Source organism: Apium graveolens, chromosome 5 (genome assembly GCF_009905375.1).
Source record: "Apium graveolens cultivar Ventura chromosome 5, ASM990537v1, whole genome shotgun sequence".
Classification (NCBI taxonomy): Eukaryota; Viridiplantae; Streptophyta; class Magnoliopsida; order Apiales; family Apiaceae; genus Apium; species Apium graveolens.
In genome coordinates, this window is record NC_133651.1 from 298,891,852 (window position 1) to 298,907,629 (window position 15,778).

Consider the following 15,778-nt stretch of genomic DNA (forward strand, 5'->3'; position numbering starts at 1 on the left):
AACCAGTAGCATTATTTACAAGTCCTGGTACTTTACTTTTTCTAGTTGTTAGTTGAGTTATCCTCTTTATTTAATTTGTTTGTTAGGTTTAACAATCAAATAGGGGGAGATTGTTGGTGAGACTGCGTAGCCGTATGAACAGTTACGTGATAACTCAACACGATAACAACACTAGAACAAGACAGGTTAATAATACTACGTCTACATAAGAAATCAGGAAGAATGAAGACAAGACAAATACAAAGAATCAGAAGATTAGAAGAAATCTTGAAGTCTGTTTACATGTCAATGAAAGAAGCTCATTAATATGATCACGCCTCAGTGAAGAACAAAGGTTAAAGACTTTCAGGGTTTCAGAAATGTTGAAGATTCAATATACAAGTGCTACTGGAAGATTTCAGTGTATTGGCATTGATTGAAGATAGACAGTGTTCGAAGCATAGGGATCTGATGAATTGAAGACAGGGTATAGACAGAGGTTAATGAAGATGTTGTCTAAAGTACCAGAAATGATTCCAGTGAAAGTACATCTGTTTATTGATAGTCAGTGTTCGAAGAGATAAAGTTGAGGCAAGCTTAACAATGTAATCAAGGCTATAATACGAAGACCTGAATCGGGGTTAGTCGTCTGTGAACCAGACCAGTTGCACTAGGCGTCAACAAGACCAGTTGCACTAGGCGTCAACAGCTCGTGAAAGGAATCTGAGTATTATTTTTAGAAGAATTGTTAAGTTGAGGAACGTACTTGGATTGAACATTTATCTGGTAAAGTACGAGAAAAGGTGTGTGGGATATACAGCTAAACAACTAAGGGGACTGGCGAAGCTCAAAGTTTAATTGTTAAATTAATTAAATTTATGTAATGGACTTTAATTAATTTATTTAATAAACTTAAAATGATTTATTTTATAAACTTTAAATAATTTTATTTTATAAATCTAAATTAGTTTATTTATATAAGTTATATTTAAGTTAATTTTATAAATAAATTTAATTACAATTTAAACTTAAAAAGAAAAGAAACAAAAAGAAAACAAAAAAAAGGATAAAAAGAAAAGAAAAGAAAAAGAAATGAAAAAGAGAAAAAATACAAAAAGAAAGAAAAACAAAAAGAAAACAAAAGAAAAGAAAAAGAAACAAAAAAAGGAAAAGGAAAAAGTAAATCACAGGTGCATGTTTGTTTTGGTTAAGTAGAACATTACCTGTACCCCTAGTCGCCATAGGTCTTATGTATTAGTTTAGTTAAGTACAAAGTTGTACTTGTAACCCCTGTGGTCGCCACAGGGGAGTTAGAATAATATAATTAATTGTAGTAATACTAGTACAAGTAGCTAGTCGTCAGAGAACTTTTTCCCCCTTGGTCGCCACAGAAAAGTACCTCCTGTTATCGCCATAGAATCCTCAGCCACACAATTTTATTGGATATAAAGACTACACATTTGCAGCAGAAGAAATCAGCCATTCATTTGGATTAATTTATGTTCATCTTCTCTCCCGAGAGAGTAGTGAAATGGCAGCAAAGATTTACAGAGAAGCTCAAGCTTTTTGTATATCCGATTAAATTCTCACCGGAGTAACGTTATAATGTCCGATTTAATTCTTGTATATTCTTAGGGGCATTATAATTGTTACTCGGTAATTAAATCTTTGTACAAACAAAAGCTAGATCATTGTATAGGATTTCATTTGTAAATCTTTGTAGAAGTTAGGAACTTTGTTGTTCTTAGATTGTAGCTAGTTAATTTATTTACCGGAGTGTAGCAACATCCCTCGAGGATTTATATATGAATATATACTTCCCCGAATATCTTTTGTTGCTCGTTTTATATTCCCAAACACTATTCAGCTCAAGAACACGGAACCACTAACCGGGCACTAAATCTATATCCACTAAAGATTCGAAAATTTTTTTAATTTAGTGATTATCGTATTCAACCCCCCTTCTACGATAATTCGGGACCTAACAAAATCAACCTAATGAGCTTTTTGAACAACTCGTAGGAGTTAACTTGATAGATAAGGTTTTGTCTTGGTTGAATCTTGAGGATAATGCAATTAAGTCTCTTCTTGAAGAAGTTGTTTTGCGTGAGTATGAGAGCGATAGAGAATTTCATGAGTTGTATAAGAATTTTACTTGTGATGAGATGTTAGAGGAATTTAATGCAATTTTTTCTAAACATGAAATTCAACTTGAGGATAATTTTTTTGATCCTAAGACCATTGTTAAGACTTTTGTTGGTGAGCCACCCACACTCTATTATATTCTTTCATTTTTGATTCTTGAACAATCCTTGGTAGTTAATAATAAAACTCATCATGTTGTTATTTCTAGTAGCAAAGTTCATAACCAAGCATTTCAAGTCACTAATCTGCTTAAACAACATAAAGAAGCGTCTAATTGGTCTATGAAATATATTAGTTCTATGAGTTTTATTTTGATGGATGATCTTATCTCTCTAGTAGATAATGTTGTTCTTATGAGTGAGTTTCACATGTGTATTGATTGTATTACGAAGGTAGTTTTTTCACGTTCTGGTATTAATTAATTAATATTTTTCTATATGTGTCTCACATAGTAAAGTGTAGGTATGGGGGAGTAATTATGTGTGTGTGAGTCTGAGTGTGTGCGCGTTATAGGTAATTGTATTTCTCCGTCATGCCCTTATCAGGTATTCTCGTCCTTTTACTTTGTCACTTTTCTCTCATTTGCATTCATTGAGGATAATGCATAATTTAGGTATGGGGGAGGGGTTTAGTAGTACTTATATATATAAAAATTCAAAAAAATTGAAAAGTGAAAAAATCCAAAAAAACCCAGAGATATTTTAGCTAAGTTGTCCAGTCCACTCTTGTACTTTAATACTAGTTGGTGTTAGCAGTTTTTCAAAAAACTTATTTATATAATGCCTTGAGATGATTTGAACATAGTTGAGTAAGGTCTTCTTCATGATACTTGTGTCGAATGAATTTTTGCTTAAGAGTCCAAGACGACACATTTGCACAATGTCATTGTAGGAATGATTATTTAAGGAAAGTTTTCGATATCTGAGACAGAGCCCACATGTTGAAACAATGTCGGATCAAATTTTTACGAAAAAAAGAAAAGAAAAAGATGCTTGAATAAACTATTTCAATACCCAGTATTCCTCACAAATAAAAAAGATTGAGATGATGGGCACAAGTAGTATAATTGGCTAGTCTTGTTTTATGGCCTTTGTTACTCGAGTAATTAAGTTTGTAGAGATATTTCAAAACCTAGGGCCCTAAGACCAACTGGTTTGGGAGTCATTGGCCCAAAACTCGCTACATGGGTAACATAGAAAGCTTAAGAAAACGAACATTACACATTTAGTAAAAAAATGAAAAACAAACTGTGAATTTTGGCTAGATACTTATTTTGATAGAGATTGGGTCCGTTCAATATTGGTTGAAAAAGAAGAAATGTACTTACACAATTGATTCTTCAGAAACCTACTTTCACGACACATCTTGGGATTTTATATAAACGTTCATAGTCAATATAAGTGAATTGTTGATACCTATATCTTGGCTATAATTAGAAGAGTGTTAAAGGCATGTATTTTCTTAAAAATTATTGTGTTGACACTGATGAATGTTATTGTTGATAGAGTTTTGACATTTACTAAAGTATTTCGCAGATTTTATGGGCATATCTTCTGTAAACCTTTATGAGACAACACTGCTCTTGTAGAGATCGTCTATGAGTTTAACGGGTTGGTAAACCTAAAATTTCCCGTCACGCCTACGAAAAGGAGCATAGGACTTTTCTTAGTTAGCACTTTTATTTTTGATTTTTCTCAAGGACGAGCAGAAGATAGGTTTGGGGACATGTGATAGGTTCATATTATTGCAAATTAGTAATACCTATTTTATGTCAATTTTCATAATTTTATTAATAAATAAATTGGTTTTACTTTGTTTTGTAGGAAAATAAATAAAATTAGAATTTGAGTTGGAAAATGTGCAAATAGGAAATGAGGTGGACTAATCTTGAAGACAAAGGAATTGGAAGATAAATAGAATACTTATTGGAGAAGAACAATGAAATATTTTAAGAATCTTACTTGTATTCCAAAACCCAAACCCTCATATTTTCCCTATATATATGGGTCTCCCCTCTTATATTTTACACAACCAACACACTCTAAGACACCTAATTAATTATTTGTTTTTTTCATATTTTTATCATGTGTAGCTAAATTTGTTCTCTAGGATGAAGATGAAGTTAATTTAATTGTTTCGATACCTTCTCGTTCTTATTATTTGATTCTCATAATTTTTCTTGGTGCTTAATTGTTCAATTGACAAAGTAATTTTGATATATTATTGTTACCGGATTTATTTTTCATAGCCTATACTTACTCCATTAAGTTTTGATGGGTTATTGTTAGATAACAAGTTTCACAGTATATGTTTGTCTCGTTAATTGATACGTTATTTTTGTGAAGAAAAGAGAACTAGTTTTAGGGCGAGTTGATATTAATTATGATTGATTAACGGATTTAGATTCCTAGGTTTTTCATATTACTTGTTATTTGCTAATTAGGTTAAACAAATCTCATCTCAAATCTATTTTTCTAGTTTGCCTGATTTAAATTATTAGGATTTTGAAAATTCGTAGTCTTTGTGGATCAACCTGTAATTGTTACAATTAAACACTGTGCGCTTGAAGTTCTTATATTTTTACATATCTTATCCATTAGACTACCTTAATAAGCTCTTATGTCATTATTTTAGCATATCAACATCAACATAAAATATAGTAAATTAACAGAAATAGCAAATCTAATCAGGAAAATAAATATTTTATGTTAACCCCAATTATGTTTTTTATTCTTTTAAGCCCATGATACAGCTCGTTGAATATCAACTACACATTTCACTAAAAGTCCGCACTTATCTGATTTTAGTTGAAATTACTTGCATTTAACAAGTAACACGTGCAGATAACTTTGAAGCAAGAACATTAAATATTGCCGCCACAAATAAAACTTCTCACCTCAATAATTTAAGATGCACATAAGAAAAAAAGAGATTACATAATGATAATTATGTTCACACTTTTGATATGGCACGAGCTACAAATGGGCAACTAAAAAAACACCAATATTAAATGGCGGACACCAAAATTTTTTACCTCAAAATTAACCCACAAATCAAAATAGGACATATTTAAACAATAAACCAACACTTATAATTATTTGCTCAATTAACTAGTTATAACTAATATACATCAAACATATGATAATAAAAATAGTCATATTAGAGTACATCCAGATTAAAGGTACATAAGCTTTTTCACAAGTCACAGAAGCTGACACTTACACATCAAAATCATTATATTTAACAAACGAGTGAAATCAGGGCCGGCCCTATGTATTTGGGTGCCCTAGGCGGGATTCAAAAATGGTGCCCCATATTCATAACCAAAAAATCACAATAAGATATATTCATTGTATAAAAGAAAACTTACCTGAATCTAAAGTAGCAAGTGAATATAATGAATTTCTTGTACGCTAAATATCCAAGTTTTCAACCTCCTGCAATAATCTCCTGCAAGCCACTGATGTAGTATCATGAATATAGAACAGTCATCATTACTAGTACACAATAATGTCAAAATAAAGTTATAAAAATGAGTTTACCTTTATTGATTTTGAAACTTTTTTCTAGGCTTTTGAGATGTGAATCTCTTTATGATTTTGCTATAATCTAGAGAACTTGCCAGCTCACTTTCAATAGACAATAAAGCCAATCCATTAAGTATATCTTGAGACATCGAAAAGCGGAGATAAGATTTGATCAGTTTCAATCTAGAAAATGTCATTTCCGCCTCTACCACTGTAACAGGAATGGTCACAACGATTCTATAAGCTATCTAAGCATTTGGATAATTTATTTGTCTTGAACTAAAACTTAAATAATTAAGCACATCTATTGCCTTTGTTATCTCATCGGGTATTACCATTCGAAGCACTAGTAACTCGTTAAACAACTCTGCGCCAACAATATCATATCGCATATCATGTCTAAGAAATTCATGCACCTATATACATATGTTATTGAAATATTTTGGTGCCCCTGTGCGCGGTGGTGCCCTAGGCGGCCGCCTTTGTCGCCTTACCCAAGGGCCGACCCCGAGTGAAATTCATGTAAAAATGCAAATAAAGTACATAAACAATTCATTTAACACATTTAATAAAAATTGTCCGTAACTTATGTTTTAACAATTTTATATTATCCAACTTAAGAATTTAAACAATTTTATTTAAACAAAGTACAAGCACGTTTAAAAATATAATTCACTCTTTATATTTTCTCAGATATATACACATAAAATTATTGTACAAACAATAATCAATTATTTATTCAACAGTTTAAAAATAAAAAAATTGCTACCGAGATAAATTAATTCTCAATAACAAAACTGAATTATTACACTGTCCGCACACATCTGGACAATAATACAAGTCAAGCCCGGAAACACACGTATTATCCTCCCAATATGAGAATTTATGAATGCAATTTTAGTTACCATAATAAGATCAAGTTCCAAAAAAATTATTAGTCTCCAAGGAAGGCTTGCAATATATATATATAAGAGTAAAGTTCTATGGAGTCCACTTTTAATTGGAGTCCTCGGAGTCCATATATGTTCTGCAAGTAAAATATAGCTTAAAATATTGCAAAACATATTATTTTTCGACAAACATCACTATTCTATCAAAAATCTTGTAGATTGCATACATTTTACAAGCAGAACATTGCAAAAATATATATTCTACAAAACATGTTTAGTTTGCAGAACATAAATGTTGAACATATTGCAGAACATACATATTGTACCGTAAATATATGAGATTTGCATGATTTTGTTGAAGTTATGCTATTTGTGTAACATTTTTTGCAAAATAACACGTTTTACAATATATTTTATTTGCAGAACGTAGATGGACTCCGAGGACTCCGATAAAAAGGTATATATACTAAAAAGAACCTGACCAAAAAAGTGGTTTTAATTTAGATTATAAATATAGAACCTTTTCATACTCTTATACGAAACACAACAGCAAGTGAGTAATATTAAAACTGAGTACAATTAACACATGGAAGTATAAAAAAAAATCAAATATATTGATAGCTTGTATCAACTGGCAGAACAAATAAATATGTCATGCATATCGCAACAACTTAAAATAGTACAATTCATTGAAACAAGTGCCATCGAATTACTACACTCCGCCCGCAAGGGTTGGCTCAGTTGGTTAAAGAGAGGTTAACTATCTTCTTGGTCACGGATTAGAATCCCACGGGAGGAGAATTTATGATTATGCTTTTGAGTCGGAGTCTGTCGCTTAAATGCGGTTTACCTTGGTTCACGTGATTTGCAGGCTATTGCGTGAGCCCGTAGGGTTTACCCAGTGCACACCCAAAGGGTAGCGGCTGCGGGTTACCTATGATAGATTTTTTTTTTACTACACTCCCGAATAGAATTCGAACTAACTAATTTATCAATTAAATTAATTGATATGAATTGGGTTATCTATTTTAAGCTTCTAAGAAGTACTCTCTCCGTCCCAACCATTTCTATATAAATGGTTTGGGCACGGAGGACAAGAAATTAATTAAAATAATATTAGTTTTGGTAAGGCAGTGGGATGAGAGAGAAAAAAAAGGTGTAATTTAGTGAGAAATAATATAAAGTTGGATAAAGTCGTAGGACCGGTCAATATTTAATGAATAAAGTGAGTGTAGGGGGAGAAAGTAGTGGATGTGGTTGATTTGTATATTATTAAATTCTCACTATTTTTGGTAAGTTTTGAATATATAGAATTGAATGGGACATCTAAAAAAATGAAAGTGTATAGAAATGAATGAGATAGAGAGAGTATAAAATAAAGAGTATACTTTAAATCAGAAAATCAATATCAAATATACCGATAAATGTTCGAGTCAGGTGAAAATCACGCTCTCCTTAATACACATAATCCCCTTCCGTGTGGTACATGAAATTTGATGGATTTCTGTCTTCCAGGATACAACGAACAAAGGTGATTTTCAAGCATTTGACCCGCCTTCTACGAACTGAACAAACACCGCTACTATCTCACAAGAGTAGAACCTAGAACTCTAAAAAGAATGAAAGAAAAGGATAAAAGTAGCATCGCATCTATTTTTCCATCCTCTACAATGAAGCAAAAGATTTTTTTCTTATAAGGGGGAGAAATAATTATAACTTAAAGTCTTTAATTTGTAACCTCCACATTAATGAACGAAATTAAAAGTAGCTCATTAGTATAGGAGTTACACAAATTAAAATATAAGTTTTAGGACAAAAAATAATTAAAGATCAATTTGAATCTATTCAAAATAATCCAACAAAAAGTTAATTGAAATGAGAATGTGCATAAATGTAACATGTGAATTCTGGTATTTCGAATGATAGTTTTGAAATTGTAGTATTGCAAGTGGTATATCGGCTACGATGCTAGTACACATAATGCATTTTACTCTATATTACACGTGAATTCTGGAGTAAATGCACATGTAGTAAAAAAAGTTATATTATCAGAAACGGCAAACAAAGATTCTGAATAGGTTGAAGCTTTACTATATTTGCATGGAAATCTTGCCCCCAAAAGATTTAGATATCATGATATCAAGAAAATGACACATTCTTTCGAATTCAAGCTAGGCCAAGGAGAGGTTATGGTAGCGTGTACAAAGGCAAGTTACCAAATGACAGTGTTGTGGCGGTGAAAATTTTTTCTAACACAAAAAGTAATGGTGACGAATTTCTCAATGAGGTTGCAAGCATTAGCAGGACCTCTCATGTCAATATTGTCAGTCTCATAGGTTTTTGTTTTGAGGGTTCTAAAAGAGCTTTGGTCTACGAGTATATGCCTAATGGATCTTTGGAAAAGTTTATATCAAACGGGAAATCCTCATCAGTGCAACTGGGATGGCACACACTAAGTGAAATTGCACTTGGAATTGCTAGAGGGTTAGAGTACTTGCATCGAGGTTGCAGCATACGAATTTTGCACTTTGACATTAAACCTCATAACATTCTTTTAGATGAAGAGTTTTGCCCAAAAATATCAGACTTTGGGCTTGCCAAATTATGTTTAGGAAAAGAGAGTATCATATCAATGCAACACATGAGAGGAACACCAGGGTACATTGCACCAGAAGTATTTTCAAGAAACTTTGGAGGGGTATCTCACAAGTCTGATGTATATAGTTATGGAATGATGATCTTAGAAATGGTTGGAGCCAAAACCAATACACAGGAAGAAATTAATAACTGTAGCAGTGAAAAGTACTTCCCCAATTGGATATATGATCGCCTTGAGCTGAATGCTGATCAAATGGGGCTAGATGACATCTCCAATGAGGTAGAAAACCAAAGTACAAAAAAATTGCTGATAGTTGGGTTGTGGTGCATCCAAACTCATCCTTCAGAAAGACCATCTATGAAGGGGGTATTAGAAATGTTAGAAGGGAATGTGGAGTCCCTGAAAATCCCAACCAGGCCCTTCTTAGAGTCCACAATAGAGCCTCTAGATACTATTTCAACGACATAGTTAAGGACTTAAAAGGTAACAAATCCCCAGTTTTGTTAATAACAATATTGTGGAAATACTTGTAATAGGACTGAAGGATTTCATAAGCTGGCTATAGCACATCGATTGCAGTTAGCGGGTCTGATCATCCTTCCCCTTCAGAATGTACACTTCCATATGTGTCATGTATTCAAACTTTATTTTATCTACCAAGCTAAAGGAAAGAACTGTAACTTCACCAGTTCAGATCTAAAAATTGCTCCTAAACGAAGTCCTACTTAGCGCAAATATTTTGTTTTCGAGAATCATCTCTTGTTTTAATGACTCAAGATGAAGAAGCATAAGTTTAAGTTCTTCGTTCTGAGACTGAAACTTACATTGGCACTAGTCAATTTGGCAATTACATATCACCTTATGTTGATTTCGATTCTTCCATTAGGCACTGTAGTCTGCAGATACTCATAGTATCAATTACTTCTAATAAATTGATGTGTTTAGAAATTAAATTTACCATTTGTGTTAATACATCTGCTGCTAATGCTTATATAGTTTGAGCTGCGGATGTGTAACCAGCAACGGGCCACTGCTAATAATTCTACTATACTTTATAAATGCATTAACCAGAATTCACTTTTTGGTCCTAACTAGCTTACCTGTAGCACATGGAAGGTAGGATCAAACCTGCAGCTGATTCTGGATCCGACTCAACAGCGGTAATCAGCTTATACTGGGATCCAGGTTTTATGTGATATCTAACCATACACGAATTTTACTTTTCGAACATTAATCTCCATCGTAACGCAAATGTATCAGCTCACGAGAACATTTTAATCAATCCTAGTTCCTAGTTGGTAACCCGTGCGAAGCACCGGTGGGAAATTAAAAATAATAGTATCAAATTATTATTTGCATAAAACTGAAACTCATAATCCGTGTAAAATACAGATCTAAATATAATATATAAAATGTTGTTAAAATATTTAGTTAAAAAAATCGAAGTTAAGTGTAACCTAAAATTTAACCGTATAGTTCTAGTTATGCATGAATCTCATTATTTACTTATATAAATCTGACATGTTAACTTACTAATACGATTATTTTAAAGTAAATTGACGCTTGAATGTTCAGCAACATATAAAAATTGAAGGAAAATAAAATTTAGGGAGAGTAGAAGTTAATTTTTGTAAGTTGAGATTTTATTACATAAAATTTTAAAAATAGTTGTATAATTTTCCAGTGAGTACCAAGATTTAGAACCTGAAAATGGTTTCCTTATAACATAAAGGTCTTTTAAAAACGAAAGTCCTTGGTAAAAAAACCACTGCTGCCTCCCTCCTTTCCTCCCCTCTTCTAGGGTTTGTCCATTTTCAAGTAAATCGAGGGGCTCCCACGGGTTTTTTCCGGTGGAAAACCCCGACCCTTTTATTCTCTTTTATTTTTGTTAATTTTGTTTCAATAAAACCCAATTGTTTGGGTGCTTGTGTGTATCTCCTCTTGGATTGCATGTCTTATCTCTCCTTTTGGAGAGTTTCTTATATATTTTTTAGTCATGTTTGGGTTTATCTGGTGCTGGATCTGTTGAGGATGAATTTATTGATATTTTTGGTGATCTGCAAAGCCTGCATTGAATCTGGGACAATAGTGATTAGTGCAAGAGCTCACCTTTTACAACCAAAGATTGTTCATCTTTCATGAGTTTACACTTTCGGCATGTTTATAGCTGGTATCTAACATGTAGATAGTCGGGGTGACTTCGGCATGTCTATAGCTGGTGTCCGACATGTAGATAGCTGGGGTTCCGCTTCTCCAATCTCATTTTATGTGATTGGTGTTTCTGAACATTGGGTTAATCATAGTTTTTATGTGATATGCTCAATTACGATGTTGCTATTTTCAGAGATGCTGGTGCAATTTGGATCGCTTGTGATGTCTTTGATTTCGTTTTTACCTTCAAGAATTTTTAAATTCTATGTGTTAAACGATGAGGAAACAAATCATCTAATTGTTTTAGTATGTTATTTGTTTTACCACCTGGTTGTATCGACAGTTGGGGGTTTGTCCCGACTGTACCATATTCAATTTAATGAAAACTTTCTGCATTTGTCAAAAAAAAATATGGTTTACTTGTTAGTATAGATAGATGATAACCCGTGCGACACACTGGTCCGAGACTAAAAATGTCGAATTAATATTTGTAGAGAATTATTCATAATCTGTGCAAAACACGAAATAAAATTAATATATTAATATCAATATTAAATTGATACTTGCAAAAAATAGTTATATGGTTAAAAAGAATCTTATCAGTTATGAAATTTTCCCCATTAATTCTAATTTTGCATTGTTTTACTTGATATAGAAATCTAACATATTAGTTTTATTTTTTTTGAAACGAATTGTATCTCTATTTGATGAACCAAATATATATTCTTTAGATAATTTAATATTAATTAATATAATTTGATAATCATCTTATAATTAGTCTTTTCAATATAATTTATTTAATATTACTTAATTATTGATAAAAATTAATTTACAAATTAAAAGTAAATAGATGTTATTAAACTCAATTTAATATAACTTAATATAGTCTAAATACAACTCATAAATTTGTTACTGTTAAAATATATTTTTTAATTTAAGTAAATAAACGTTGTGATGGACAGTAACAAATACAATCGTTAAATCAATAATTTTCAGTTTAAAAGTTAATAAGGTTACTAAAGTCATTTGTTATTACTTAATTATTTTTAAAATAATACTATAGAAAATAAAGTTTACAGAGAATAGAAGTCAATTCGTGTTAATACTTTACTTTGTAGTTAGTAATTTTTCAAAATAAAAGTAAATATATGTTATTTTACTTAATTTAACGTAACTTAATAATTTTTTAATATAATTTGTAAATAAATAAAGTTTACAGAGAATATAAGTCAATTCGTGTTAGTAATTTACTTAATAGTTGTAGTTTTTCTAAAATTAAAAATAAATATAAGTTATTTCACTTAATTTAACGTAACTTAATAGAGTTTTAATATAATTCACAAATTGTTTAAAAAATATTTTTATTTTATAAAGTAAATAGACGATTGGATAAACACTAACTAAAAAGAAAATAAAATTTACAAAAGAATAGAAGTCGATTTGTGTTAAAAACAAAGTTTATTGAGAATAGAAGTTAACTTATGTCAAGTAAGTACAAATTTTAGTACTTTGGTACTTTTAGCACCAAATTATACATAATTTCGGTTATTAATAAAGAGTATGGATAGTTGACTGAACACAGATAGATTAGACACCAGTAGCATAAAATGAGATGGAAAGTATCCAAAGTTAAACAAGTAGATCTCTTCACAATGGAAAGATCAGGGATAAAATGCAGGAGAGGATGCAGGGATAAAATGCAGGAGAGGGTTATTGGAGCTACTACAGCAGCTCCACACACTAGTTATGCTGAAGATCATGCACACCAGAATATACTTCCATATTCCTCTCCCACCTGCCACCATATGACGGCTGTAAAAGTTAGTTAGACATAGTTGGTTATAAAGTAGTGTTTACTCTTTTTTGTTGGTTAGCAAGCTTAATGGCTAAGATACAATCTGTAAAAATAAACTCTCTCAATTGTGCTTCTCTCTAAGTTTAGCTCTTCTTCTTCGGTGGTAATGTATAGAACATCTACTAGTTTTCATTAATGGAGTCTGTTACATAAAGTTCATGTTCATCCTCTTCTTAGTTTGCTGATTGTTACTTGTTTCTAAAGAGCGTAAATGACAAAGTTTATCATGGTATCAGAGCCTGCTTCGTTGATTTGAGATTTTACGAACGTGTTGCATCTTCTTCGAATAGATTCTTCATCTTCTTCGTTGATTGTGATCTCTAATGGCGTTTTCGTATGATACATCACTGTTCTCTATTATCAGGTGCAATTGTTCCAAATCTCTTAAGTTTTAATTTCTTCTCTACTCTTTGCTTATTGTTTAATCTACTGAGGTAATGGCGAATAATAGAAACTTACATCCTAATCAAGATCCTGCTAGCGTATATTTCATACATCCTTCAGATGCAAGTTCATCACAGCTTATATCTACTAAGTTCAATGGCACTGGATATGCTAATTGGAAGTGATCGATGATTCTAAGTCTCTCTGCTAAAAACAAACTAAGTTTTGTTGATGGATCTTTAACTAGACCTTCTAATACCACACCTGAAGGAAAAGCCTGGGATAGATGTAATGATCTAGTTTGCTCCTGGCTATTGTTTAATCTAGATGATATTATTGTTAAGAGTGTGCTTTTCTTCAAGTCTGCAAGAGAGATATGGTCAGACTTGGATGAACGTTTTGGTTATACTAGTATGCCACAATTGTACTCTCTGGAACAATAATTATCTGAAATGAGTCAAGGTTCTAAATCTATATCTGAATTTTTTACTGCAATCAAATCTGTATGGGATGCTATCAATGACACCAGTCCCTTGCCTACTTGTACCTGTAATCACTGTACTTGTAATTTGACTAAAAGAATTGTTGAAAAACAACAAGAACAGAGATTAATACAGTTCATGATGAAGCTCAATGATAACTTTAGTGTTGCAAGGGGAAATGTACTGATGATGGAGCCAATTCCAGCTATCTCACAGGCTTTTAGGCTATCTCAGACTGAATCATTGGCTTTTATTGCAGAAAAGAGGCCATATGACAACAAATTTAATTTCAGAGGATATTCTAATGCATCTCAATCTCAAAGGCAGCCTAATGTTTTTAATCAAGGGAAAGCTCCAAATTCTGGAAATGCTAAAAGGACTTACTATTGTACTCATTGTCAGATTTCAGGACATAGTTTGGAGAGATGTTTTAAGGTCCATGGTTATCCACCTGGATTTAAGTTTAAAGAAAAGAAAGTTGCTGCTATATCTCAGAATCAATTGAGTGATTCTTCTTCTAACACTACAGATCCAGTAATCTCTAGAGAGCAATACAACCAGCTTATACAACTACTCAACAATCATCGGGTTAACTCCAACAATGATACTGTTTCAACTAGTCATGCTTTTCTAGCAGGCAAGTGTTTATTTTCTTCCAATAATGCTACTTGGATTCTTGATAGTGGTGCCACAGATCACATTTGTTCAAACTTGAATTCGTTTTCTGATTTTACACCAACTACACTCAATGACAATTGTTGTTCCTGATGGCAGAAAAGTTAAAGTAACTCATATTGGTTGAGTACAATTGAATTCTGATATTTTTCTGCATAATGTACTCTATGTACCAGAGTTTCAATTTAATCTCATATCTATTCACAAACTTTGTCAAGATTTATCTTGTGAAGTTCTTTTCACTCATGATAAATGTATTCTTCAGTTCCCTTCTCAGAGACAGAAGGTGATTCCTCTTGGTAAAATTGAAGCTGGTCTATACTCTGTGGATGCTCAAAATCATAAAGTCACACTTCTAGATGCTGATAAATCTCACATATGCAATGTTGCTTGCTTGTCAACTATTGAAGATGTCAAGCTGTGGCATTTAAGGCTTGGACATTTACCTTTTCAGTAGATGAAACTTGTTTTACCTTCTTGTAATGTTCAGCTATGTATGAAAGAAAACATTTGTCAAGTCTGTCCTGCAGCAAAACATACTAGACTATCTTTTTCTCATAGTTGTATCAAAACTAAAAATATATTTGAATTGGTTCACCTTGATATATGGGGACCTTATAAAACTAAGACTCCATCTGGCTGTACTATGTTTTTGACAATTGTAGATGACTACAGCAGATTTAATTGGGTACATTTATTGAAAAATAAGTCCGATACAACTGCTGTTATATCCAAGTTCACCATATATGTTGAAAATCAGTTTAACACTTCAATTAAGACCTTCAGATCAGATAATGCTAAAGAATTTATTGAAGGTGCTTTGAAATCTTTTTGTGAGTCTAAGGGAATCTTACAACAAAGCAGCTGTGTGTACACTCCACAACATAATGGAATTCCTGAAAGGAAGCATAGGCATCTGTTGGAGACTGCAAGAGCTTTATTTTTTCAGTCAAAGGTACCTTTTAAATTTTGGGGTGATTGTATGTTGTGTGATGTATACTTGGTTAATAGAATGCCATTGAGATCTCTGGATTTTCAATCTCCTTATTTTAAAATTCACAAAGCACATCCTGATTTGACTTCTCTCAGAA

At 32.1% G+C, this 15,778-nt stretch overlaps 2 protein-coding genes across 2 annotated transcripts; both read left to right on the forward strand.

Annotated features, from left to right (window-relative positions):
• Window positions 1-8,688: 8,688 nt before the first annotated feature.
• On the forward strand, window positions 8,689-9,958 carry LOC141723356 (PR5-like receptor kinase). The gene is given in 2 exon segments (XM_074525145.1): window positions 8,689-8,724; window positions 8,727-9,958. Coding segments are annotated over 2 exon segments (918 nt in total). The 3' UTR covers window positions 9,609-9,958.
• A 4,024-nt stretch (window positions 9,959-13,982) lies between these two features.
• LOC141661088 (uncharacterized) lies at window positions 13,983-15,144 on the forward strand. The gene is made up of 2 exons (XM_074468070.1): window positions 13,983-14,649; window positions 14,864-15,144. Exons 1-2 carry the CDS (start codon window positions 13,983-13,985, stop codon window positions 15,142-15,144), a joined length of 948 nt encoding a protein of 315 aa, XP_074324171.1.
• The last annotated feature ends 634 nt before the right edge of the window (window positions 15,145-15,778 follow it).